At 43.8% G+C, this 20,332-nt stretch overlaps 1 protein-coding gene and 1 non-coding gene across 2 annotated transcripts; one reads left to right on the forward strand and one right to left on the reverse strand.

The window, feature by feature from the left end:
• The first annotated feature begins 7,409 nt into the window (after positions 1 to 7,409).
• On the forward strand, positions 7,410 to 7,482 carry trnar-ccg (transfer RNA arginine (anticodon CCG)). The gene has a single exon. It is a non-coding gene; the product is annotated as a tRNA-Arg (tRNA).
• Positions 7,483 to 9,027: 1,545 nt separating this feature from the next.
• tmprss6 (transmembrane serine protease 6) lies at positions 9,028 to 20,088 on the reverse strand. The gene is made up of 19 exons (XM_029501155.1): positions 20,077 to 20,088; positions 19,890 to 19,985; positions 19,365 to 19,497; positions 19,089 to 19,231; positions 18,898 to 18,965; positions 18,324 to 18,508; positions 18,120 to 18,161; positions 17,340 to 17,544; positions 17,069 to 17,205; positions 16,400 to 16,512; positions 16,185 to 16,294; positions 14,738 to 14,880; positions 14,545 to 14,643; positions 13,720 to 13,833; positions 13,346 to 13,462; positions 12,965 to 13,133; positions 12,198 to 12,475; positions 10,542 to 10,678; positions 9,028 to 9,298 (listed from the first exon to the last, which is right to left on the reverse strand). Exons 1-19 carry the CDS (start codon positions 20,086 to 20,088, stop codon positions 9,134 to 9,136), a joined length of 2,466 nt encoding a protein of 821 aa, XP_029357015.1. The 3' UTR covers positions 9,028 to 9,133.
• Between the last annotated feature and the right edge of the window lie 244 nt (positions 20,089 to 20,332).

Genomic DNA, 20,332 nt, shown 5'->3' on the forward strand with positions numbered 1-20,332 from the left:
GTACATCTAAAGCTGATGAATTTTTAGAACCTCTGTTGTGTCGCCGAACATGGGCGACAAAAAAATTAAATAAAAAATGAAAAGTATCAGAACGCTGTGTAATTATACCACAAAGCATCATGGGAGTCCAAATGTCAGCTCGAGCCGATGGAAAACTGTTTCCATGTAAAGTTCACTTCCTAATTGATTCAAATTTACGTGACCAACTCCAAAACTCTAAGTCCCTCTCCTCTTCCTCCTCTTCCTCCTCTTCCTCTTTATAATGGTAAACAGCGGGCCGGTAGCATAAACTGCAGCTGTTCAAAGTCGTGATTAAATGTCAGTTTCAGCGGGCGTGGATGTGGGTCAGGCTAATCAGTGCACTTCATGCAAAATATAATGAGGTTTCTCCATCTTTGTCAGTCTCTTAATTATCTCTCGCTCCTTTCCTTTTTTCAGAATTTATCTCCCCTGATGTCTGCTTTCGCTCGCTTCCTCTTTGCTTTTATTCTGCCGCTGCACAAATAGGAAAACGAGAAAAAGAAATGTTTCCCTAAATATAAACATGACCCCAAAAAAAAAAACAAAAACGTGCTCGTCTCCTTTAACCACACAAACAAAAACTACAGTACGCACACATGAGTCACCCGTGTCCCTGTGTGCCAGCGTGCTCAGTGTCGGCCTGTGATTTTCCGTAGACTAGTTTGGGTTGTGTATTTGATTTTGTATTTGTTTGTCTTGGGGTTGCGTTTCGCTCAGAGCAAAACACCCACACTGGTATTTTAAAGCTCTCGTTCTTCATTTTTGTGTTGTTTTAACCACTTGCTTCATTTCCTCCTCTGCATGTGTATACCACTAAACTCTTTTTACTTTTCCTGCTATTCTCTGGCCAAGTTAATAAAATTCAATCGGGGCGTCACGACCAGAAATAGGAGGCAGGTGGGGCTGCCGATCAACAGCCAGAGACAGATTGGGCAGTTCAGCTGGAAAATAACACACACCTGATCCCCATTAGCCTGGACATAAATACACAAGCTTTGCTGCGTTTCAGTCTTCCTCCTTCGAAGTGTGAATGTCGGGCCAGAATATGCCGTAACAGCTTGACAAGGATATCTCGTCCCACAGCTGTCACTCTCGTTTTCAACTCGTACAAAACAAAACCACGTCAGGCCGCAGGTTTACCCGACCGGCTCTGGAACTGGACGCAGATTGAAGATTTTCAAGGCCACGTTTGTGTCCTCCCCACCAGTGAGAGTGTTGTCATGGTTACAGTGATACCTGCCTTTGTCACAAAGATGACTTTAACAACAGTGACAGCTAGGCTCAGTAATTTGGGTCGGAATGAGAACCTTCCTCAACGTTACACACAAGCTTTGTTGTCGTGGTTTAAACAACAACAACAACAATTTGTCAGATGTTTATGAACAATAGAAACAACACAAACTGCTGCTCTCATTATCGCACTTTTCCTCTCTGCTCCTGCCATAATTACTACGGCCACAAGATGTCACCTAACGACAAAACGTAACTGTGGGGCCTAATAAGATGCTGCACAAACTACTAATGGGCTCGTCTTTATTGCACCTTACGATGACCTTCCTACTGAACTTTACAGTTTTCAGTCTGACAGTCCAGCTGGGTGGTTTCTTCCTCTGTGCTCAGTTCATTTAGATTTTTATCTACCTGTTAGTGTTGAGTCATACTTCAGGTTTCACTCCAGAAGTCGAACTTTGTCTCAGTGTCTTGTCTCGTCTCAGTGAATCACAGTGAGTGCTACAACAAGTTCCAGAGTGTTTCTTGTCACATTCAACAGCATCGTACTGAACCCAACGAATCTCTGGATTCGTGAGCAATCCCGCCGTAGGCATCCACAGCTCTCCTGAACTTTTTTTAATTTTGTCCACACGATTAACAATCTCCCCTTGAAATGCAAAGAAGAAAAACACAAGAAGCCAAAGCTTGTGGTGGTAAAGTGCCAGCTTTTATTTATATTCGTACATTTGGAGATTCATGCAAGCCACAGTTTAGTCCACAGCTATTGTGGCTTTGGCTTATCCCTTATTTCATGAATCAAAGCTTACAGTTGATAAATTCCAACATCATGACTTTTTTTTTTCTTGAATTCAATTTCAAATAAAATTTAGTTGAATACTTTCAGAACAAGCAACCTTTTGAGGGGTAGTCCAGCTGAAGACAGAAGGTCTTGGTTAGCGTCGACGCTGTACGTTGTTCTCCATCTGTCCTCAGTAGTTCTTTTCTGTCTCCCTCTCACTTCGTTTTTTCCCAGCAGACCTCTGCACACCCTCAACGCCCTCCTCCCACATCCTCCCTCTCTCCCAGCGTAACCGCTTCTCCCAAAGATATATCACAACCACAATGAAAACACACGGCCTTCAGCTGTTTAACCCATCATTGGAAAGGAGTGGGAGAGGAGCCCAGGGGAGCTGCGGAGAGCTGGAGGAGGGGGAAGGAGAAAAACTGAAGAAACTAGAATTACTGCCTCCAACACTGCAAACATGCAAGTCTGAAAGTCAGTAGGTGTATGCAGCGCACCTACAGAAACCTACAGAAAAGTCAACAGCACTAGTGTTATAAGGAAGCGTGCCACTTTTTAATTTTCTAGCACATTTTTGCAAATAAAAGGTGATGCAATGGATCAGACCAACGGGGCTGGACCCTACGAGTGACCTTTCATCTGGACCCACCAAGGGGTCAAAATATCCACCACAACACTCCACGGCAACATCAGACGCGGTAACGACATGCTAAAGGCACAAACGGAGAGGTAAATCCTGCACACTTCACTAGCCTGTTACTGAAAGCATCCCCATAAAGCCACGACCTTCTTCACGACCTGATGGATGCCCGCAACTATGAATAGAAAACAGCAGCGCATGAAGGAACGAGTGCAGCACAAATTGGAAGAGAGAAAGTGCCAGAAAACACAGATTTGACCTTCACCACTTCAGCAGCAGTAGCAGAAAAGATCACTGCATCCAATTAAATGATGCCTGTAAAGTGCTCTTAACAGGAATTCTCCGTCTACAGCACAAATCTAAAACAGGAGACCAGTGATGGACAACATAAGCGCAGAATGTTGTATTGTTACATAGTGCTGGCCAAAAAATGAACAAATTCGATTTCATTATTTCAATACAAATGGAGTTTTTTCTGAGGGACAGTGAACTGAAGATTCCTTCACGTGTCAGAGCGGGCTCAGTGCTTGTTTTATTGTAATATCCTCTGTGACCTTTGGCCACGAAGAAACTGTTCCCCGTTTGCGTTTTATTTAAAATAACTGTCCAGACAAGCCCTACCTGCCATGCCGTTTATTCGCAGATGTGTTGAATCTCTTCCCTTATTTATTTATTTATTTTTTTTGCTTTTGCTGTGACAAAAATGAAGCCGGTGCCATCTGCGATGAAGACAGCTGCACATTACACACACACACACACCCCGTCATGGACTCGTACAGCTCCTCTGCTAATTAGCAGCAGTTTGCAGACGGCTGAAAACTTTCCAAAATGGCCAATGATGAAACAGTCTGCTTAATAGTAATCCTTCTTCTTTCTTTCTTTCAATTTCGTTGTGCAATGTTTCATTGACACAATGGCAAAAAAACATTCTGGTGCTTCTTTAGAAAACCACAAGCTACAGCAGAAACATTGCCCAGAAATGAGACATCTCTTTCTTTAGTTGGAGGTTTGAGGGTTATTGTTGTTGTTGTTGTTGTTGTTGTTATGGTGTGCGATAAGCTCTTCATAAAGCACGTCGGACAGGATTGCAGTTAATGCCGTGCAGCTTGGGTGCATGAACTTCTTTGTGTTTGGTGCATTTTATGGTTCATGTTTTTTGACGTAAACCAGCAAACGCAGCCAGACAGGGAACTTAAGAATTTAATACTGCCGTTGTGTTGTTTCTGCTGAAACGTCTGTGGCGTCGCCCACTCTGAATTACTTCCTCAGAAACTGGATACCATCATCAGATTTGTTTACTCCGTGTCTCAGTGTTCCTGCAGGCAGTTTCCTAGAAAATGACACCGTCTCCATATCTAATGTTGACAGTTGTTTTTTTCTCTCCTGACATGTAAATGAAACATTTTACATATCATTGGAAGGCGCTAATTGTTTTGACAAATAGTTTGCACGCAACTGCAGAGTCAGAAAAGTGTAATACCTGATGATCATTTGTGTACAGTTGTGTTGTTAACAGGGCCTCTGGTGCCTGTTGTGTACATCCCTCTAAAGGCTCCAACCAAATTTACCCAGAGCACCGACTAAAGGTCGTATAAGGTTGACTGTTTTTTACACCACCTTCCCTTTACGTCGTCATGTCTGTCCTCGAGTTATGATAAAAACTGCGTCACATCTTCGCCCGCATCCTCGGCGTGTTTCTAAGTTGGTCCATAACCGTGAAAAATCGTTTGGTAAATCGTGATGTGTATGGGGACGCTGCTTACAGTACCGCCAGGCCAGCGTTCATGGTTCAGTGGCTGCAGTGAACATGTTTTAATCAAGCAGCCCCGAGGATAGCGAGTAAACTACTTGATGGAGATTAAGTGGATTTCATGTCGCTGAGGACAAAGTTATTACTACACACAAACCCTCTCGCACCCACGCACGCACGCCAGAGCTGCATCTACAGCATTATTGCAAAGCCCGGGCTGAGTGTGGGCTGTGGATGGAGCTGAAGTGAAGTGCTGACCTCGGACATTTTCTGAGCCAGATATAAAGCATAAACTGGGGTCAGCACACTGTTTACGCTCCGGACATTTCACAGACGGCGGCTGAATATTTTGCAGGAATGTTCATTTATTCAAATAGATTATTAAAAGAGCAGATTTGTTTGTGTTTGTGTGCTTTGGACCGGCTTTGATGGTGATGGTGTGATATGGCTGTTCCGTTTTGCAATGCAAGTGCATGAGAACTACTTGATTGAGGTTTTGAGGCCAAAGTTGCTTAGAATCACCTAATACTTCAGGGAGTCTAAGGGTGTCTTCATGCTTGATGTAAAAAAAAAAAAAAAACCCTGAATAATTTCTCTGGAAATTGGAGGTGTGTCGCCCTCGTATTGAGTCATATTGAGCAAAGTAATGCCAGACACATTCAAACGATTAAGCTGCAAAGAAATGCAGGAGAGGTTGCATGAATTAAATCCAGCATTTTAATTTGAAATAAAAGTCCTTTTTTCAAGACTTAATACACCAAATTAACAAAACCAAGGGCCTTTCCACTGCTCTTCTACAGCTTCCCTTTTCATTTTCTGCATGTGTTCTTTTTGTTCTTGTCACAAATTGCTCATATTGACTTTTCCTTGACTAGATAGCAGATGCCATAATTGCTCCCCAATCAGTGTTCGGCAAGACTGTGATTGTTTCAGAAAGAAGCTGGTTCAGGTTATTACAACTTTTCCCAATGAAAAGGCAAAACTGCACATCTGATGATGGCGCTCAATCAAAACCATTACCAAGATGAGTAAGACATATCCAGATGTTTGTTTTTTTTTAATGGAGGCATTACGTTTTCTCATGTTTCCGTAAATGTGATATCTGACTGACAAGGACTCGATCATGAACTGAGCAGTTCGGGGGTCAAAGGTCAAGGCAACCCAATATATCCAAAATGCCCAGCGGGGGTTTCATTCCATGTGACACAACCAAGTTCTGCAAAATAACAAAAAGAAAAAACATTGTGACCGTACTTTTTTTAAACAACTTGGCTGATTAGTCGAAGGGAAACACCCGAGAGATAATTCTACTTTTTGTTTCTGTAACAATATATGTTAGCGTCTCACAATTAAAAGCTGATCAGCGAAAAAATATCAAAGTCAAGCGTGACAAAATTCGGAGTGGAGCAGTGAGGTATGAGAAATTCAAGCCGAGGTTTCATCACCTTTCCTTCCTCCACCGAGAAACGATCAGTCTCGCTGAGTGATATTGCTGCTGCGGCAGATGTTTGCTCAGCGGAAAATGCGAGCCTTGTCTCGGCCTGGGGGGATCGCTGACATTTTTGGAGAGTTTCTCTAAACAGGACAGAACTGACCCCCGATGTCAATTTACTCGGGCAACACCGACTTTATCAGAGGACCGGGGGGACAGATGTTTAAGGCACCAGCCTCCAACGCTTGCAGTCGCGGTTTCAAGTCCTGAATGAGTTCTACAGTAAATTACATGTGACGCTTTCATTAATAAAATCCTGCTGCCTATTAATCAAGTGTTATCTTACGTGGATAGTCATCGTGGTACGTTACATCTAAACTAAATGTTTCTCTTGGAAAATGCTTCTTTCACCATAATAAAGCTGCAAACAGTCATAAGTCATGAATGTCCGTTAGTTTCCCAAACAGCTGACCGACCAGAGAAAAAGCATCTGTGGACAATCATCAGCGTCTCAGGCCAAGAAAAGTTGGCCACATCGCTCCCTTCTGATACGATATGATTTCTGCCAGCTGGAAGTGAAGTAGATTCTTCGTCATTCAAATGTTATTCTCATTTTTTTTTATTTTTTATTTAGATGATATCTTCTTCTCATATTTTGTTCCTGTAACAGTAGCTAGTCATGTTAATATAACAATGACTTATTGTGAAATCCTAAATGCACATGAGTCATGTTGTTCTTTGGTTTCAATTCATTTCACTCAAACACAGCATTTTTTTTAAAGACCATAAAAAGACATTTTCATGTGGATGTTCTGTGTTTATTCATACTGCGGGTAAATATTGAGGTTGCTGTCTAATAAGATTTGAGTAAAGACTTTTTTTTTTTTTTTTTTGTTCTTTTGGCAAGAATGAAGTTTGCTCCGTCTGTCATGCTAACTGTTTTCACAGGAAAAGCAAAACATAAGGGCAGCAAGATGGCAGATGTCCATAATTTAATCAACATCCCACGCCAAGTCTGCCTCCCTCGTCCTTCTGGCTCTGTCCTCTGCACGATTTTTGTAATCCCTTCTCTGCTTTGGGCTGCGCTATTTTCATTTTCCTGATAAGTATATTGACTGATGGCTTTGCTGATCTATGGCAGCCTGAATATGAACGGATTGCTGGATTGTTTAACCGTAACTGACTGAGGAATGGGAGATTAAGGAGGGCCCACCCCCGTAACTCTGTCCAAATCTGTGTACGTCCTCTGGCGCCTTCCTCTGCAGGGTAACTGGCTGTCTGTCAGTGACCTGAAGACACCTCGTGATGCGGGGAAGCCAACTGAGGCGCTGCAGAAAAGCATTGTGTCTTCAGAGGATAAACACGTGGGGCTCTTTCTTTCAGAGCTCTGGAGAATGTATTTGTTGCTGTCGGGGAGACTTCTTTTGTTTTTTTAAATCCTCCTTCTTTTGCTCAGTGGCTCAGTTTGACGCTCGATGCTGCATACAGCTGTGTTATCCACTCTAGAAATCAATTTTTCTGATTTATTGTCTCATTCTTTCATTACACCAAAGACCCAGTGGCCTAATGGATAAGGCATCAGCCTCCGGAGCTGGGGATTGTGGGTTCAAGTCCCACCTGGGTTGAGAAATCAGGAAGACCTTGTTCAGTAGTTGCTAAAGGAATGAAACCTTAAGACCTGAACTTCATTCATCTTTTTGAATGTTCTCCGTATAAAACTGTGAAGGTCATAATAAGCACTAAATATTACTGCGGTGGGCAGCTGCCGTGATGGATGGCCCCCCGAGGCCTGTTTGAGCTCTGTAGTTGTGCTTCATGGAGCAGAACTGTCATCATGGTTTACAGCCTAATAAAATATCAATTACATTGAAAATGGGAACTTCCAAATATTGAAAGATCCCCTGAAGATTTGAGCTCATTTCCAGAGTGAAAAACATGAGCAGGGGGGAGCGGATAAGTTAATGAGACGCAGAGGAGAACAGGGAGGATTGAGGGGAATACGAGACAGACAGACGGATAGATAGATGGACGGGTGGAGAGGTGGATAAGTTCGTCTCCTCTTCATCTAATCAGACCTCCAAGAATGAAGTCTCTTTGTCCAAGTTTTGGTCTCGAATCACAGTGACTCATTAGCATCCGGCCGGTGGGGCTGGTGACTTGCTCCCAGTCCCTTTGAGAATATTCTTGTTCATAATAAAGTCAGCTGAGAAGAATAACTGCCTCTCATCTGGATGAAGCCCACGTTTCCACAAGAGGGAGAAGTCAGTCAGGAAGTCGGGCTGGTTTCAGACAGCAGGCCCAACTGGCCCGAATCAGACCGCCACCTTATTTGACACCGTGAAAGGCAGAAATCACATCAAATTGGATTTGGACCATATTTCATACGTCGCTCTAGCTCGACAATCTACATAATTGTGTGGGATTACAAAACAAAAACAAACATGGCCGAGGTAGAGCGGTTGTCAGTGGACGGACATTGAAATATTGGACCTTGTTAAACCGTAAACGCCAACATCTGTGGCCTCCAGGTCTGTTTATCCCAACCTCTGTTTGTTTACTTCCATAAAGAGACGCGTCGTTGTTCTTCTGCTCATGCTGCTCACATCAGAGCCAAGACCAGCTCAGAGCGGAGTCCAAGTTTTAAAAGATAATGTGAACAGCTGCATTAAAAAAAACAAATGGATCGAAGCTGAGCACTAAGGTTTTGGAGTTGTGTGTGCGCTTTACGGGACGACTGATGTGTTGGTATGTCAACACCTGTTGGATACGTGACCGTGAAGTTTTGAACCTCCTTTTTTTAATAACTGACATACTGACACGATAATTTTACATTCACTTCAAGCCAGACAAATCACTGAACACTGGGAGCGTGATTATAAAACAGATGCATATTTTATTGAGTGATAAAGAAAATCAGTATTTGAAAGTGTGCACCTTTTGTGCACTCATAACATTTCAGTCGATTCTCAAAACCGAGCTTATTTTTATTATATGTCACAACATTTGAGCTCAACTCTTTTATTTGAGTCCTGCTGTTGTAGTTTTGTTTTTGCGCTTCTCTTTTGCCGTGTTTCCTCTTACCACATCCTGGATGAGCACTTCTTCTGAAAGGTGCCACATAAGTATAATTTCCAACCAAGCTTTTCTTTCCACTTTGCTTTCAAATCATCTGATGGTGTTTTTTTTTTTTTTTTTAAATCTGCATGTGGATCATGTTTGAATTCGAACCGCGGTGATGAGGATGCTGATGGAAAGCCGGCGAAGGTCCTGAATGACTTAAGGGCTGCTGATGACCTGCTTGATCCAGTCGGTGAGTCTGGTGATGCGAGTGTAGACGCCGTAGTAGTCTGGACGCCCACAGCCTTTGCCCCAGCTCACCACGCCGGCCAGGAACCAGCGACCCGACGGCTCCTGGCAAACCAGAGGGCCACCGGAGTCTCCCTGATGAATGTTAACGGAGGTACGGAGTGAGATTTTAATGGCTCTACAACAGAGGGACCATAATATTGACAAGGTGGACGGTCGATACTGGTGACTCACACGGCGCCTGTGAAGTCTGGCTTTCAACTTTATTTAGGGGTGACACAAATTGCCATTCAGATGGATAAAGGAGAATTACATTTTTCCCTTTCTGCAGATATGATACCAAGTGGACAAAAAGCAGAACACTAAATGTGGATCATTGTAGTCAGGCAGGTTTGTGAAATGAACAGTATATCTTTAAAACTACAGACTGAGACCATAAACATCTGAGGAAAACATTAACTTCCTGAACCTTACTTCCTGTTCCCTCGTGTTTCCCGCTCCTGGGATTGCCCTAACGTGCCTCAGCTGTGTCTGTCCAATCACCTCCCCCAGTCTATATATCCCTCCCTTCACCCTTTTGTTCCTTGTCAGATCGATGTAGCATGCCTCTTGCTCAGCACTCTTTGTCGTCCCTTGTGTTGCTGGTTTTCGACCCTGTTTGGGATTTTTGGATTTGTCTTTTGTCTTCTCTCTTTGGGCTTCTGCCTGGTGGGCTGATTTCTGTCTAACGGCCCGCTGCTGTCACTTGACTCATCCCTTTGGTGACTTGATTGAGATTTGGACTGACTGCACGGGCACCAGACTCAGATCAAAGTCTACTGAGCTGTGTCTGTAATTTGTGCTTTCGGGTCCCATCCTGTTGTTTTCCCACTGACTTCAATACAATCTCACTTTGTTCTGCAGCCAGTTTCCCCCTGGTAGTCATGAGATTGAATGCATCCACTTTATTATTATGATTTTTTTTTACGTTACGTTACAGTATCATCCACTCGTGGAGGTGAGCGTGGAGGCAAACAGTTGCTTTTCAAGGGATTTGAGAAGCATTAGTTCAATATTCATCTATCCAGATCTATTTTGCTCTCGTACTCCTCTGGGAAATGTTTGGCTGTCGAGCGGCTGAACATAGTGGAGTGTTCAGCGGTCTGCTGAGTGTTTTTAGGCTACAGTGGGTGTTTGAGAGCTTTTCCCATGGAAACAGGTGTCTGCTTCAGCCGCAGACATCACAGAAAAGGGTGAAATTACTTTCAAGGATGAAAAACATTGTGGAGCTTGAATTTTTTTTTTGTAGATCTAAAAATAACAATCTGCTTTAAATTCAAACTGGAACGCAGAATGAAATGGGTGTGAATGGGCAGTAAGACCTTTCTTGTTTCTGTACCTGACAGGCATCTTTCCCTCCGTCGCGATAACCAGCGCAAAGCATTCTGGGAGTGACCAGATAGCCGTAGGAGCGAACGCAGGCTTCCTCGCTGACCAGGTGAACATCCACCTTTTGGAGGACGTTACTGGACCTGCCTGGAAAAGGTCAGAGGTTAAAGGTCAAAAAGAAGTCAGAACTCCACTCCTTTTCACCTGTCTATTTTTTTTTTTTTTTTTTTTTTTGTCCTCAGCGACAACGCTGCAAAAAACAGACACCACTTAACAGTTTTGATTCACCTACCTGAGGTCAAGTCTATATTTCTACTGTGAAAGGTCCCAGACTGCAGTAATAAAACCGTCTCGGCGTGTCAAATCAGTAGTCAAACAATAACCCCCCACCCCAAAAAAAAAAAAAAATTGACATTAAACTTTTGGTGCCAAGAGATCTTTCCAACATGTTTTTTTTTTTTTTTTTTGTTTAGTTTTTTTTACCTTGCATTAACCATTTAGTTTATCATGATACCAGAAACCACAACCCACACACCTCCACCCACATCACTCTCTTCTCCTGTCGACAGTTTTAATTAGTTCTTTTCATGAGTGTTTGCTCCCTTATCGTTATAGCATAATAGCACCCACTCTGCACCGCCATCTGTGACCTCAGAAAAACTCCCCACATATTGCTTTCACAGTCCCGCTGAATAAATGGGGCTTTTTAAAGACAGCGCAAGTTATGTAAGGTCACTTCCTCTGAAAAGTAGCGCAGTAAATTGCATAATACAAAAACAGATGGAAAAAAAAAAGAGCAGTTTTTTTTTTTAAAGAGAATAAATCAACTTTATCAGATAACAACATACTTAATAAGTCAAATGTACCAAATAAAAGTCCACTTTAAAACTTATTTTTAAAACTTGATAGCTAATTTAAATGTGTTTTTTATGAGGTGTGATTATTGTAGGTTTTTTGTTTTTTTTTGTTTTTTCTGAGGAATTTTTTTATTTTTTTCAAGATTTCTGAGGTAGGCTTTTCATTAAAAATAAAAATGTGAGTAGAAGCATTTGATTGGAAATGTGCAGATGGAGCAGAAAAGTTATATTTGGCTACAGGAGGGGGACTTCAGATAAGAAGCTTAGTTATATGAAAGCTGCGTCCAAACTTTATCGTGTGCTTCCAATGTCAGATGAAACGCATTGCATGATGAAAAGAGGGAACAACACAACATAGTTTTAGGTTAGATTAACACTAACTGGCAGCTGTGTGCAGATTAAATACAAACTGGTTTACAATCAGGTTTCAGAAACCTGCATTTCTTCATTTGTGCCGACGTAAATAAAAGTATAATCACCTACTAAAATAACTCAGCCTCAAACACTGTTACTGTAATTGTGCAAGTTGTGCGACAGGTTGTGATGCCGCAGCAGCTTTCTAATTACACAGCTGATTGCTTTTGGTTGGATGGCAAGAAGAAAGCTTCCTGATTTACATTTAACTGAGGTGTATTTGAGCTGAGACAGTTTTTACGATGTAATGGTGCAACGTGACCGAGCGAATCTCTAATCTGAGGCTAGCTGGGAGTTACCAACACAGCTTCAGTTTGGTAACTGCTGCTAAAAGCCAATGCAAGGGGAAGCGTTCGTAATTTTAATACAAAGAGCTCGTGTCTCTCCTCCCTCACCTCCCTCCCGGAGAGCCCCCCAGCCGGTGACCCAGCAGAGCAGGCCCGGATCCAGCTGGTGGGTAGGCGGAGGCAGGCAGGCGGGCCGAGCGTGTCCAGCCAGCTGCATGGAGGCCGGCCGGTCCAGCTTCAGCAGGGCCAGGTCGTAGTCGTGGGACTCGTCGTCGTAGTATTGGTGGATATGGATCCGCAGGACTCGAGCCACCTCCTCCAGGGGGCTGCTGCGGCTGAGGAGGATTTTCCCCAGGTAGACCGTCCACGCCGTGGGGGAGTACAGACTGTAGGAGGGAGAAGGGCCAGTGTGTTCCAGAGGCAGTGAGTTGTTTTTCTTGTTTTCTCTCTCTATCATAATTGTAAAAATATTAATTATTTTGGTTATAGTCTATATTGTACAACCACAAGACTCCTCTGCTGCAATTTCAAGATACACTGAACACCGCACAAGCTTTTAATCACTTGTGGAAAATAAAGTAGAGAAGTCTTGTTAATCCTATACGGTTATAGTTTTGGATGGAGTCCAGCCAACTGATTCTGCCTTTGAAAGAGACCAGCGTATATAAAAACATAATCATGTTGTGGTTGAGCCAGACAGGCTGTTATAACTAAGTCCTGGACAGCGAAGACGGAACAGGATTAAAAATAAAATAAGGAACAACAAAGCTGCTCGATCAGATTCAGAGAAGAGAATTAAAAACAAAGTGCCTCAGGTGGTGTTTACTTTAACCTCAGCCATCGCATCACTTCCTCCCCACGCTTCCTGCACTTACTGGTCGTCATAGAAACAGTGGGCAGCAGACACCACCCACTGGCTGGAGATCAGCGCCCCCCCGCAGATGTGAACGCCCCGCAGCTGCAGACTGGCCTGCCACGGCCACTCGCCCTCTGAAGCGTTGGCCCCCCCAACAATACGACCGGAGAACTGCCTCAGGCCGCAGTCTGGACTCACACAGAGACGAAGGCAGAATTTATCATCATCATTATTATGACCAGTGTGTCTAATTCTTCTCAAAGCCACCAGAACACATTCTGTTTTTCAGTAAAAAGCAGATTGACATTAAACTTGAGACTTTTCACAGATCCCATCCAAGGAAGTGTGAGGACACCCGAAAATCGTGTGTGTGTGTGTGTGTCATGTCATATCTTCTCACCACACTGTGTTTCATCTGAGGCGTCTGGACAGTCAGTGACGGCGTCGCACTGCGGGTTGGGCTTCTTCAGACACGTCCCGTCAGCACACACATAGGTCTTATCTGTGCACTGCACACCTGCAGACACACACACAGACCCACTTGTATGTTTAATGCTTTATTTTGTGGCTGCTGTGGACTCCTCGCTAGGCCTTTTGTGTGTGTCACGACTTTTGGCATCACACATTTATCCCCGGTGTAAAATCACAAGACAGGATATAAAGAATACAGTCCGAGGTTTACAAGGGGGAAGCCAGCTGCCTCGTTGTGTGTCGCACGCTGTGTTTTCTACCGTGACCTCTAGTAATCATTCTGTATGATTGTATGCGTGTTACCGTTAGTACAGTTCATCTCGTCTGTGGCCTCAGGGCAGTCCGGGTGTTCGTCACACACTTTGTAATAGTCCACACATCGGCTGTCTTCTGGACACTGATACTGAGCCGCACACACTGAAACGCACAAAAGAAAACAGCAGCTTTAATGTGTGTCCAAACATTTAATAGCTTTTAGCCGCATGAATGAATCAGTTTGAGTTATTAGTCAGTAAATTGTAAAAAGTATTTTCATTATTTTGTAATTCTACGGAAATGTTATAGTATTACAGCCGTATAGTAAAAGCACTCCGATGATGACAAACGCTTTAGTCTCTATTAAAAGTGATTGGTGGCCACTCCGTGACCAATGCAGAAAACATCTACACGCTGCGAAACATCGAACCGTTAATAACGTTGTAGCTTAAAATATTTAAATATCATTTTATTTCACCAATGAAAAGCTGCCTGTCGTCACGGTGGAAACACAAGAGTTAGAAATAAATAAAATAAGGAGGCCTGTCAAATCAGATTAGCACAACTGCTGTCTGATTTCTAAGGCAGCAGGACCGTCCTCATGCCATTAGTGTTGATGCAGTTTAGCCTTCAGCCGGTTGTTATATAAAATTGTCTTAGGTATTATAAGTGGTGGGGCTGTGGTTTGGTTGACCCCTGAAGACCGCACTGTGTTGATTTTCAGGGGCCACAGTTCGTCCTGTTTCACATTCTTCGACTGGTTGAGTAAATTGCTTTAGTGGTTGTTTGTCTCTCTGCACCATTTCTCAATTTTCTGTATCAACAGAGAACATCTATGCGGAAATCAGTTGATGCCATGAATAATATAAATACCACAGTTCCTCTCATCGAGTCCGTTGGGGCAGTCTTTGATCCCGTCGCAGGCAGGAACACACAGGCCATTGATGGAGCAGAGAAACTGGCCCGGGCAGGCTGCGAAACGCACACAAGCACACAGGTAAAATAACACACAACATGTTACATCAATCTGAGTGCTTTAGTTGTCTCTTTTGCATCCGCATCTCACGATCTGAAAGGTTGAAGATGCTGTAGTGCAGCTGAAGGCCCGGCCCCGTGAGGGACACCTCGGACGTCATGGCAATGGTTGCCGTGGTGGAGAGCAGGAAGAGGCGTTCGCTGTACGGCTGCAGAGCCCGGGTACCGCACAGTCTGAGAGAAAAAACAAAAAAAGCACACAGACAATGAAATCATCTGAAAACTCCGGTTAGGTTTGAGGACCGTGGTAGGATGTGGTCAGGCATGTGAAGAGGAAGCACTCACTTTGGTCAAGAAACTCACGATAAGTTTGTTAGTTTGGCTAAAGGTTGAAATAATAATAATAATAATGATTAAAAAAAGAAGGTTTATCAAATGGAAGATAAATAAATTAGGAAAATGAAATAAAAATAGCCACATGTGGGATACTACTGCCCCCTGTTGCTCACTTCAGACCAGGACAATGTGATGAGACTTCATGTTGGGAACACAACCTGCTCATAACTTTAAAACATTGAGCTGTCATCCCGCCGTTATCCTTCCCTCCCTGGAGTGGTTTCTGCGGAGAGCGTGACCCTCTCAGGGTACCTGCCGCCACTCCGTGACCCCAAAGATGGCAACGTGCACGTGCAGGTGGAGGTGACCGTAAATTTACTGCAGTCCTTAATGTCCACCCAGCTGCTGTCCTTCTTCAGAGGAGGAGGAGGAGGAGGGAGAGACCAGGTTCAGGTTCTGTTTTTTTTTTTTTTTTTATTAATTATAATATGTCTGTGCATCATGACCTGGATGGAAGGTTCTCCATGCACAACGCTTCCTGACCTCACCGCAGACAGGTCAGATCAAATCAAAGCAAAGTTACATCTCACATAGAACAGGGCCGGACCAAACTCTCTCTAAAATGATTTGAAGAGACCCAACAGATCCCCTGATGAGCAAGTACTTGGTGACAGTGGCGAGGAAAAGCTTGGTTTGAGAGAGAGAGAGAGAGAGAGAGAGAGAGGCATTGGGACAGAGAGACAGAAATATGTTTGATTTGCTGATATTTTTGCGGCTGGTCGCAATCTTTTTTCTGTCCTCAGTTTGGCGTCAAGTTAATCAGCCTGTGCATAAAAAAATCACACAATGTTTGTTTCAGGTATTCCTCCTGTGCACCACTGGAAAAAAAAAATTGGTTTGGTGGTTTCACACGTAATCTTTCCTGAAGTAAACACTACGTGAAGCTTCAAAAACATGTCAGTCACACACAGCAGTCTGTTATTTGCAGGTTCGATATGAAAATGACACTGGACAGATGTATTTTCTGCTCAATTTCTGATCCGTTTCGCCAAATATCATTTTTTTGAAAACTACATCGTTTTGTTTTGTCACGAAATGAAGATTTAAGCGGTTACTTTCTGTCACTTTTTCCAGACTCCCGTTGGCAGCCAAACAAATCAGGATGAGTCAGACTGGACTAGCTCATTTCAGAGAAGCCCTACCTGCGGTTCTGGATCATCCACTGGCCTTGGGTGCAGGCTTGGTTGTAACTGGCCCTGCTCAGTTCGTAGCCCTCAAACTCCAGCGACAAGCCCATCCCTGCACCGGGCATCTGAACACACATTGTGGGCAGTAAGTACAAAAACACAACCAAGAGCAAAATGGCAAAACAATTAGGAAGTGTGAAACATGAAATATGGATGAAGGAGCGCATTACCATAAAGCTCCAGGTACAGTTGGTGTCAGGCGGGTAGTAGCTGGGGAAAAACGGTGTCCTCAGTGTCCCCTGGACTCCCAAAACCGCCTTCAGCTCTATGGTGGAGTTACAGTCTGGGAAAGAGAGGTACTCCAATCTTCAATCCACAATTCAATCACAACAAATTTTATTTTGAATTAAATGGCATCCAAGTGTGGGATTGACGGATCCCTTTCTGCACAGGCTGCTGGATTTGACACAACCCGACATGATCAGACAGTCCAAAGTGGTGCCACTGAGGCTAAATTGATGGTTGGCTGGGGTGTATTTTTGGCTGAGACGCTCTGGAGGCAAAAAAAAAAAAAATGTAGCTAAAGTGTGTGAGTTGTCTTGATGTTTGTGTGTCGAGTGTGTACTGTAGGTAAACTCTCATCCAATCCAAAGCAGAAATGGAGGCTCAGCTCAGCAGAGTATCGAACGAGCTTGTTCAAATCGGGAAGTGCAGCCGGTTAAAGGGCGTGAATATTACGTGGTTGCCTGATAAGAAAACAGTTTTGTACAAAATTTAGCATTTCGTGGTTTCCCCTTTAGCTTTAATTAGATAATACGGATAGAACGCGTGTGTGTACTTCCTGCTCTTGCCCTCCCCCCCTCTGAACTCAGAGGACCTTGGTGTTTCGGCGCTCTCACCCTGGTGGGCCCAGGCCTGCGCTGACAGAGAAAAGGGGTCCTTGTAGTTGTACAGACCCTGTTTCCAAACCACCGCCATCCACTCGCCTGACGACAGCACACGGACCACACGTTCGTGTCTGCTGCACCCGTACACACTGGGAGGACAGAGAGGACGGTTAGTGTGTGTTAGACCTTTAATGCCTTCTGGCTTCAGCAATACTCAGCAGAGGACGCTATCAAGCTGGCATGTCACAGCGAGTAATTATCCAACGCTGGAAGAGAAACTCACGACGTGATGAGGCGAGTGTCGGTGGGGGTGAAGGAGTCGTACACGGCGAGCCTGTCCCGACACTCAGGGAGCAGCCACTCCATGTGGAGCTCCAGCTGTGAGCCGGGGGCGGCCTGGAGGTGCCACAGGCAGGAGGAGCGCTGTGTGTCAGGCCCGCGCAGAGCCGTGGGGCTTCTGGACACCACCTTCTGGTAACGGTAACAATCTTTGGGACGGAAAGGTCCATGTCACAAAATGAGCTTCAGAGAGGAATGTGTCTGTTTTTACAGATTTATTCGGATTGGTTTCATTCTTTTATTGAGTTTCCTAAAATAAGGACACAAACAAAACTAGAAGGAAGTGACTGCGTTTTTTCTAACTCAACCATGTGAGTTTTAGCATCGCTCCTATACACACGCGTGCGATGGTTCCAAGGCCAGGAGTGGTGAAGGCATTACAGTTTAAGATGATCTTTCTTCCTTAGTAGTATTTAATTTGGGGAAATTTGCAATTTACACCGAAATGACTTTGCAGCTCTTTTTGCAGTTTTTTTACTTTGAGCTAGCAAAAGATTTTAAATGTCACACATCACATGAAACTGCTGTCGAATGTAATTTTTGTTTTCCTCAGTTTTCTCATTCTCTATATGTGACAGCCACAAATGTAATAGAAACGTCATTCTAGTTTCTGTCCGTGCTTTCATGCATGAAAGTTTTTATCAGAGAAATATATTCTGCTGCATGCTAATTACGATTAAATCACACACAAAAAAAAAGAACATAAGGAAATTAAGTCTGATACCAAATGAGGCTTTCAAAAGTTCTATAACTCTGGAGTCAGTTTCTGTAGTGAGGAGAATAAAAAGACAGAAAAGCAAAAAGTTTAGCCAAACAAATAAAGAAAATCACCACTCCATCTGTATCTCGTTGCTTTTGTCTCTTTTTCAACCTTATGATTTAATTTCTCTCCTAAACACACAAACTGTCTCTTTTCTGTTTCTCTCACCGCTGACAAACAACGACGGGATGTGGAAGACGTATCCATCAACGCTGGCCAGCTCCTGATTCCTTGACCCTTTACCCAGAAGGCCGTGTTCCAGGCTTGCGGTGACCTCCTTCGGCGTGACCCTCCCAACATGGCTGCCTGGCACAGACAGTCCTATCCAGAAGTGAGCCACAACACTGCCGTCCCTGTAGAAACACTGTTCATTAACGTTTTTATGCTTCTGTGGTTTACTGAAGGTCCGTGTGCTCCAGATTTGGGCTTCTAACTGAAGCTATGATTATTATAGATTCAGCAGAAAAGCAGAAAACTAAATATACAAACTGTTCAATACAGAGTTTAAAAATAAAAGGTTTATTCGAATGAATGATTTATGAATTAGAATATCATTGATTATGGAGCGCGGTGAGACCACAAGCAACTCTAATAAATCAAAGTATTTTGTCTCATGTCAGAGCTCTCAGCCAGGACGTAAGCGGACTTCATTATTCGCTGCATGGAAGTTCTGTGGCTCTCATTTTTCTACCCTCCGCAGTTATTATTGAACTGAACATGAAAAAAAGATTGAGCCACGTACCCGAAGGCGAAGACCTTGGTGTAGTTGAAATATCGAGAGAGACTTGAGTCTTTCATTATCTTCTGAAGCTGAAAAAAACAGACAACATCCCCTCACTTAAATAGTCATCACGGCCTTGTGTGTTTTGTTTTGTTTTGCCCCCCACCAGCTCACCACAGCGATAGAAAACCTGCACCACTCTACAGCCTCACCGTGGCCTTTACTCCCTTGGCCTCCTTCTTGAATACAGGGCTGTTGTGAGATGACAGATCAGCTGAGAAGTTCCTGTTCAGGATGGTGATGTAGCCGATGTACTGCTGCTGCACACGAGGCTCTAACACCCAAACCTTGTGCTCTGTTGGACAGACAGAAGCGAAGGTTACAGCCTGTTTTAGTGCGTCACGTTTCCCAGCACTAAAGACAGCTGAATACTTCTGCAAATGTGGCCAATCCGTTGAATAGCTGACGGCCCGAAAGAGGCTTCTCACCCAGGAAGTACCAGGCCAGTGTGGCTCCTGCGACGATGAGGATGATGATGAGTTTGATGAGGAAGACCAGGAGACACTTGCAGGAGCGAGTCCTCCTGATGGGCGGAGCCACAGCTTGTGCATCAGCTCGCGCCTGTGGAGAAAACAGCCAAAACCTGGGACCTTTTAGGGTTAAAGGCGCTAAAATCTGATCATGCTGAGTTGTTTTTTTTTTTTTTTTCCCCCACGCGCTGAGGGATACAGATCCGATACACAAAAACAACACTTTGGTGGGTAAATGTAAAGTGTTGCTAAAGGCGGTCTCTGCTCATCTGAAATTCTTTTTAGATCCAACAACTTTGGCATTAGTTCATTTTGTTTGGGGATATCTCCAAAACAAACACTTCCCATCGACAACGTTTTGAATAAAACACATTTATTGTGTTAAAGGCTGCTTTGCTCCAATAGTGCTGCAGGTTTGTCGTAGAAACACGCAATGTGATAGACTTAAGCCTGTAAATGGATTTTTATGTTAACATTACTGACCCCGCCACTGAAAGAAGATCTTGTGACCACCTGCTCCTGGTCACAGGAAACAGACTTCTTCGAGCCGTGCCCGAGCGCCATTGGGTCACTCCACTTCTTTTGATCCTCGAGAATCCATCTTACTGTCCAGGAGTCCTTTTTAGTGTCTGAAATTTCAAACCTTGCAACTTTTTATTTGGCATCTCACACAACCCGACATGTTGCGCCGACAGACAGAGAATGTTTACCTCTCTGTTTGCAAGTCCAAAGGTTAAAAAAAAGAAGTCAATATTTCCCAAAGCTCGTTTGGATCGGCTCAGCGGCAGGTTGAGTTGTCACAGTGATGTGGATGAGAGCGGAAAAGACCGAAAATGAAGACCGGCTCCTAAATGCTGTCGAGGGTTTTCCCATCGGTGAGGCGCGGTGGGGCGTCAGGTAGGCAGCAGGTATGCTGATGTCATTAA

This window comes from Echeneis naucrates, chromosome 1, assembly GCF_900963305.1.
Source record: "Echeneis naucrates chromosome 1, fEcheNa1.1, whole genome shotgun sequence".
NCBI classification, from domain to species: Eukaryota; Metazoa; Chordata; class Actinopteri; order Carangiformes; family Echeneidae; genus Echeneis; species Echeneis naucrates.